This window comes from Chenopodium quinoa, unplaced genomic scaffold (assembly GCF_001683475.1).
Source record: "Chenopodium quinoa cultivar QQ74 unplaced genomic scaffold, ASM168347v1, whole genome shotgun sequence".
In the NCBI taxonomy this organism is placed as follows: domain Eukaryota; kingdom Viridiplantae; phylum Streptophyta; class Magnoliopsida; order Caryophyllales; family Amaranthaceae; genus Chenopodium; species Chenopodium quinoa.
This window is the reverse complement of record NW_018744593.1, coordinates 4,137,044-4,144,208: the sequence shown is the minus strand read 5'-3', so window position 1 is coordinate 4,144,208 and position 7,165 is coordinate 4,137,044. Positions and strand designations below refer to the sequence as shown.

The following is a 7,165-nucleotide window of genomic DNA, read 5'->3' as shown; positions in this document are numbered from 1 at the left end:
CTAGGTGTAAATCTGGGTCTTCAGCAGCTTCCTCGCACTTTCCAAGTCAGCCCTGGTCTCAGCAGTAGCATCCCTCTCAATTTGAAGTTGGCTTTGAATCTCTGATAAATTCAGGTCTTTAGCTGAGATTGAGTTCTTCAGACGTTTGATCTCAGCCTCAAGTTCAGACTGCTTCAGCTCATTTTTTTCCGTGATGAGGGAAAGTTGGCTTTGAGCTTCTATCAAACTTAGTTCTTTAGCTGAGACTAAGTCCTTCAGACGATTGATCTCAGCCTCAAGTTCAGACTGTTTCTGCTCAGCTTCTTTCCTGATGAGGGAATTTTTTTCATTCAGATCCTTGGCCAGTTGCTCTCGGGCAGCTGCTTCTTGCTGCAACTTCTCCTGAATCCGAACCTTTAAGGTAGGAATGTCCTCAGCTCCATAAGTGCGAATCAACTCCTCACCTTGCTCAATCTCAGATTCGTTGTCGCATCTTCAGCACGTTTTTTCTCAAGCTCAGCCAAATGGACTCGATGCTCTGCTGTTTCAGCTTTTTTTTTTTTCAGCTCTTCGATCAAACCAGCAGTAATCACATGGTTCTGAATGGCCTACACATTGGGAGTACAAGAGTCAGCCGAAACAAAAACAAAAAGGGAAATTTTGTTCTCTGAATAAAGACAGCCGAAGTTATGGACTTGGGAAAACTTATTAAAAAAGCAGTCGGAGCAAATTACCTGCATCAGCAGTTTAAAATTCTCAGCAACGGGGTCTGGTACTTTCAGGGTCCGGACGCTCCAGCAGTAGCCCGAGTTGACCAGATTCTGGCTTTTTCCAACTTCGAGAGTCCAGACAAATCCCCAAAAAACTCAACAGCCGAATTCCGGCTTTCCATCAAATTGTCCCTCACAGCATCGGGGACAATCACAAGTGGGACAGACTCAAACCCCATCTCATTAGACCGAAAAGTCTTAAATGAGTCTGCAGCAGATGCAGTTGGCACATCTACCTGTCGAGGCTCGTTGACACACTAATCGCGTCTTTAAAATTTTCTGGCCTCACTTCTAGAAGCAACACATCGTCGTCCCCAATGTTTGTGATGAAGGCATCAGCCTGCCTTTGAATTTCTTCGTCAAAAGGGGTTGTCGAATGTTGAGACAGATGAGGCATCGGAGAAGGAGGTTTCTACTGGACCTCTTCATCTGGGTTCCGAGCTGAAGAAGGATTTGAAATTTTCTCCTTGGACACTTTCCCTGGACCATCGTCTCGAGGCATCGGAGAAGGAGGTTTCTGCTGGACCTCTTCATCTGGGTTCCGAGCAGAAGAAAGATATGGAGTTTTCTCCATGGACACTTCCCCTGGACCATCGTTTCGCCGAGACCTTTTCGGCGATGGAGAAGTATCTTCTAAGGGAAATTGGCCTAGGTTGACAACGACCCTAGGCTTTCTCTTCCTAGCCATCCCTTCGACTTTGTTGTCTGAAGAAGAGATATCCCATGAAGACTCTTTTTGTCGTGCCTCTACTTTTGCTTCGTCACTCTGCGACAAAAGATTCAGAGGGTGTAGAAGTACGTATCAACATAATCCAAAAAAAAAAACAAAAATAATGTATAGATAGGAAGACTACCAAAGTTCTATAGTTTTATAGTTTTTTAACTTCTCACAAGAGAAAGGCATACCAAGCAAGTCATAAGAGAAAGGCTACCAAAATTCTATAGTTGTTTAAGTTCTCACAGGCTGAGCAGTAAGCAAACAATATGCACCCGAAAGACTATACTTAGCAAAGTTCTTTCAAATTAGGAAAGATATATGCGACATGCATAGCGAAGCCGAAACAACATGCTTATAAATTGGGAAACGTACGTGCTGAAGTTTCATACCTAGTTAGGAAGATTACTAAAATTACGCAAATCAAGCAAGTCATAAGAGAGTGGAGAATTACGTATTAGCATTATCCAAAAAAAAAAAAAAAACAATGTATAGATAGGAAGACTACCAAAGTTCTATAGTTGTTTAAGTTCTCACAAGAGAAACGCATATCAAGCAAGTCATAAGAGAAAGGCTACCAAAATTCTATAGTTGTTTAAGTTCTCACAGGTTAAGCAGTCAGCAAACAACATGCACCCAAAATACTATACTTAGCAAAGTTCTTTCAACTTAGGAAAGATACATGCAACATGCATAGCAAAGCCGAAACAACATGCTTATAACTTTGGAAACGTACGTGCTGAAGTTTTATACTTAGATAGGAAGACTACTATAATTACGCAAATCAAGCAAGTCATAAGAGAAAGGCTACCAAAGTTTTATAGCTGTTTAAGTTCTCACAGACTGAGCAGTCAGCAAACAACATGCATCCGAAATACTATACTTAGCAAAGTTCTTTCAAATTAGGAAAAATACATGCAACATGCATGGCATAGCCGAAACATCATGCTTACAAATTGGGAAACATATGTACTGAAGTTTCATACTTAGAAGAAATTTGAAGCAAAACAGAGCAAAGGATAAGCTTGTGCTCACCGAAGTTTTCACCAAGTCGTCCTCTTCAAAACTGGCATCGTCCTCGGCCTCAGAGTTAGACTCAGAAATACCGGCTTCAACAGTAGCAGCAGTGGCTAGAATTTGCTTTTCAGGACCCAAAAGAAAAAATGGGTCACGTTTCAAGTACCAAGGCTTCTACTTGGAGTATTCAATTGAACTGACTATGTCTAGCTGAGACACGCGCAGCGTAAGGGCTCTATCGGAAGGAGGAGTGATTTGAGGATTTCTCTTGGTCACTTTTCTTTCGGTGTTGATGCCCAGATGTCTGTAGTTCAAGCCGCAGTTCGTCTAATACAGCACTGAAAATCCAAAATGAAAGAAGTCAAAAAAAAAAAAATAACAAAACAAACAACAAAAATTTCAACAAATACACAAAAAAACAAGAACGAGCCTTCGGCCCCAACCGAGATTCTTACCATCTTGGTATTTTCGGCTGAGGCCGACGGCAGCTAATATCTTCTCTTGGAAGATATAGTGATAGCAAGGGAGCCAAGTGGCCGGAATGTATTTTTCTCGCCCCCGTCTTCCCGTAGCCACTTTTGCAAAGAGTTTTAGCAGCTCATTATCTTCGATCGAAAATTCATCAGGACCGATAGCAGACATTTTTGGATCAGGCATCCTCAAATGTCTCGGCCCTCTAAAATAGTTAACATGCTCTTCTTCAGACGGAGCCCTCACCCAAATCCATTGACCCCTCTAATCTTTATCCGAGGTATCATTCGGCCAAGTGGTCAAAGTAGTTCGTTTTGCTTCAATGCGCCACCATCCAGGGCCATGAGGTTCGGAAGACTGTCTGTTCGACACCAAATTATGTAATTGCCGAAATACGTGTATGCTAGGGTCAAACCCATAAAAAAGGGCAACCCATAAAAATGTCATTACCCGCCGGATGCTGAACGGGGTTATTAGCTGGCACAACGCAATGTTGTATCCATTCAACACTTTCGTCACGAAGTGATGAAGAGGAAATCTCAGCCCTAACTGTATTTGCCTGATGTAAACTCCAACATACCTAGGCGGCGGTCTGTGGATTCTATCTTCTAAAACTAGCATTCGGCACCAGTACCCATCCTGTTCATAAATCCCGTAAAAATTTCGATTTGCTCGACAAAGCGATGGCGGGCATTCTGTACAATCCACCATTTGTACGGAGCAGTAGTCGCAAGTCCCGAATTTTCAGTAGGGTTGTACCATTCTTTAGCACCTTCTAGCAGACACCGAGGCCCATGCACAGCACCACTTGCAAATGAAGTAGGCTCTTCCCACTCCCTGAACGTCACAGAGGCAAATGGTCTAGCTGATGCCAATGGTACAACCGATATCGGAGAATCGCTTGTAGGTTCCCTTTCCTCCGTACTGGGAACTATAGCAGTGTGGCTAAGAGGTGGCATCCGACCAAGCGGCTGTTTACGCCGATGACCTGGAGAAAGAACTTGTGGCCTCTCAGCTTCTTCTCCTTCAGCAGTAATGGGCCTTTTGCCCAAATCCTGGTCTCTAACCATATTTTCGAAGGAAAATCGAACCAAAATGGAAATTACAAAAATTTAAACAAATCCGGAAGAATTTCATCGGTAATTACCTATACCTAGCTCGAAATTCGTCGGTCTTGTACGTTGGAGTCTCGGATTCAAAAGTAAACCTTGGATTAACAGGAATTTGGGATGGAAATTCAATTTTGGGAAGGAAATTTGCGATTTCTAGGGTTGTGTTTGCGAAAAAGTGATTAGTGAATGGCGGAGGAAGTGTTTAACTATGGGCTTCTAAATTTCGGAACTTTAATAGTTAACAAACTGCCATGATTCCCACTAAACTATTATTAAACACATTTTCCTAAAAATAACTACCCACTAAACCTCTCAACTCCTTTATTACTCTCATTAATGACGGTAGTAACCGTTGAAATTACCCAAATTCCATCAATTTCAAAGTGCAATCATTTGTGGTATTTGGTAATCAGGCAAATTATATTTTGGTTGTTAATATTAAAGAACAATGAATCGGAAGAAAAATGTCTAACAGAGTACAAAAAACATACGACACAGAGTTTGTTTGTAGTTGTTTTGTTCAGATGCTTTTAACACGGCATTAGGATCAAAAGTCTTTGGTTTCAAATGTCTTTAACCAGGCTTAATTATATTGAACAAAATACGTTTTAAAAGAAAAGGTATCAGAAGAAAAGTGATTGACAAAGTGCAAGCAACATAGGCTAAATCAAATATAGGGTAAACCAAATTTGCCAAATTAAATATGTGGCCTCATGCATAGAAACGACATTGGGATCAAATGTCATTGACACGACATTGGGAAACATTGTGCATATTTAGACATTGGAATCAGATGTCATTGACAAGGCACTGTGATTAAAGGTCTTTGGTGTAAAATGTCTTTTACCATGCCTATTTAGGTTAAACCTAAAACGTTTTGAAGGGAAAGGTGTCGGAAGAAAAGTTCTTGACAAAATGCAAAAAACACAGGCTTAATCAAATATAGACTAAACCAAATTTGCCAAAGTAAATATGTGGCCTTATGCCTAGACACGGCACTGGTTTGCCCAACATTGGAATTAAAGGTCATTGGTTTCAAATGTCCTTTACCACGCCTAATTATATTGAACTAAAATGCTTTGAAGGGAAAAGTGACACAATAAAAGTGCTTAACAAAGTGCAAGAAACATATGATACTGAGTTGGTTGGTAAACATTGTGCATATATAGTCATTAGGATCAAATGCCATTGATACGACATTGGGATTAAAGATCTTTAATTTCAAATGTCTTTTACCATGACAAATTATGTTAAACCCAAAGCGCTTCAAAGGGAAAGTTGTCGGAAGGAAATTGCTTCACAAAGCGTAAGAAAAAAGTTATACGAAGTTGGTTAGCAAACATTATACACATTTTAAAAAAATTTCGTAAGTGTACGTGACTTCACATATTTAGAAAAGCGCTTGACAAGTGCAAGAAACATATACTAAATCAAATATAGGCTAAATTAAAATCGCCAAAGTAAATATGATACTGAGTTCAATGGCAAACATTGTGCATGTATAGACATTGGGATCAAATGTCGTTGATACGACATTGGAATTAAAGGTCTTTGATTTCAAATTTCTTTTACCATGCCAAATTACGTTAAACCTAAAACGTTTTGAAGGGAAAAGTGTCGGAAGAAAAGTGTTCGATAGAGTGCAAGAAACATATGATACAGAGTTGGTTGGCAAACATTGTGCACACTTTGGTATTCTTTTGTTAGTGTAGGTGCCATGCCAAATTAGGTTAAACCCAAAACGTTTTTAAGGGAAAGGTGTTGGAAAAAAAGTGCTTGACAGAGTGCAAGAAACATATGATACAGAGTTGGTTGGCAAACATTACGCACATATTGGTATTCGGTTGTTAGTGTAGGTGACTTCTCATATTTAGAGAAGTGCTTAACAAAGTGCAAAAAACATAGACTAAACCAAATATAGGCTAAACCTATTTCGCCAAAATAAATATTTGGCCTTATGCCTAAACACGGCATTGGGATCAAATGTCATTGACATGGCATTGGGATTTCAAATTTTTGGTTTCAAATAACTTTTACCATGCCCAATTATGTTGAACCTAAAAAATTTTTAAATCATAATGTATATCAATTATAATATATTATTGCTAAATAAATTTGAAATTATTAAAAGGTATGCTCTCAAACTTCAAAGCAATAATGTTTTAAATATAATACAACTTTGTTGTGATGATCAAAAGCATATGCAATAATACAATGTATAGTGTAATCTCTTGTTATAATTGTACATTATTTATATAAGGTATTAGAACAAAAAACATTGTATCAATAACACTAAACAACAACTTAAATGTTTAATGCTAAATTATTTGCGAATACTTCAAAATATCAAAAGATACTACATTTCTAACTGAGTTTATGTGATACCCTTAAGGTGGTTTCATAGTATACACAACAACATTTTCAGCTTTTAGCCCGAGATAAAGCCACATACAGTTGACCATGTGAAAAACACGGCCGAGGAAGATATATCAAAACTTGATTCAACGTCTGCCCTTGTGATTTATTAATCGTCAGGGAAAAACATAATTTAATTGGAAATTATTTCCTTTCAAAATTAAATGGATACCTGCTATTTGCTGGAGGGCGTAAAGTTGCTCGATGCACAAAAACAGTTTTACCTTTGTATTGTCCAACAGAAATTTCACAGACAATAATGTTGGGCATAAAAGTCTTACAATTAATCTCGTTCCATTACAGAGCCCTTCAGAAGGCATTATATTGCATAACAAAAGCACTGGACAATCCTTTTTAAGGACAAGCTCATGGGAACTCATCCCCCCTGGGCAAAGTTTATTAAACTCCATCGGATAGATACTGCATGTATCATTGAGCATTACATCAAAACTTTTATAAACCACTTTTTCTCCTGGAAACTGGTTAATCAAAACTGAATTCACCATATCCACATCGTCATTCATCGGAGTTAAAATTGCCATATCTATAAAGATATCTGATGTACTTGTTGCTTTCTCAACTTCTGGAAATGTTGCTTTTATAATCTCCAAAATGGGATCCTTTTCCATATCCCAATGTCGAATCATTCCATCAGGCAGTTGTACATAACCACACTCATTTGTTTG

General features: G+C 38.8%; 1 protein-coding gene across 1 annotated transcript; it reads right to left on the bottom strand.

Annotated features, from left to right (window-relative positions):
* Positions 1–719, bottom strand: LOC110699840 (calponin homology domain-containing protein DDB_G0272472-like). The gene is made up of 3 exons (XM_021877353.1): positions 714–719; positions 444–587; positions 1–393 (listed from the first exon to the last, which is right to left on the bottom strand). Exons 1-3 carry the CDS (start codon positions 717–719, stop codon positions 1–3), a joined length of 543 nt encoding a protein of 180 aa, XP_021733045.1.
* Positions 720–7,165: the final 6,446 nt, after the last annotated feature.

Bases quoted from the DNA above. Each gene is read 5' to 3' on its own strand.
- LOC110699840 (XM_021877353.1), bottom strand. The intron at 394-443 runs GTGAGGAGTTGA...CCTACCTTAAAG, and splicing joins CGAATCTGAGATTGAGCAAG to GTTCGGATTCAGGAGAAGTT.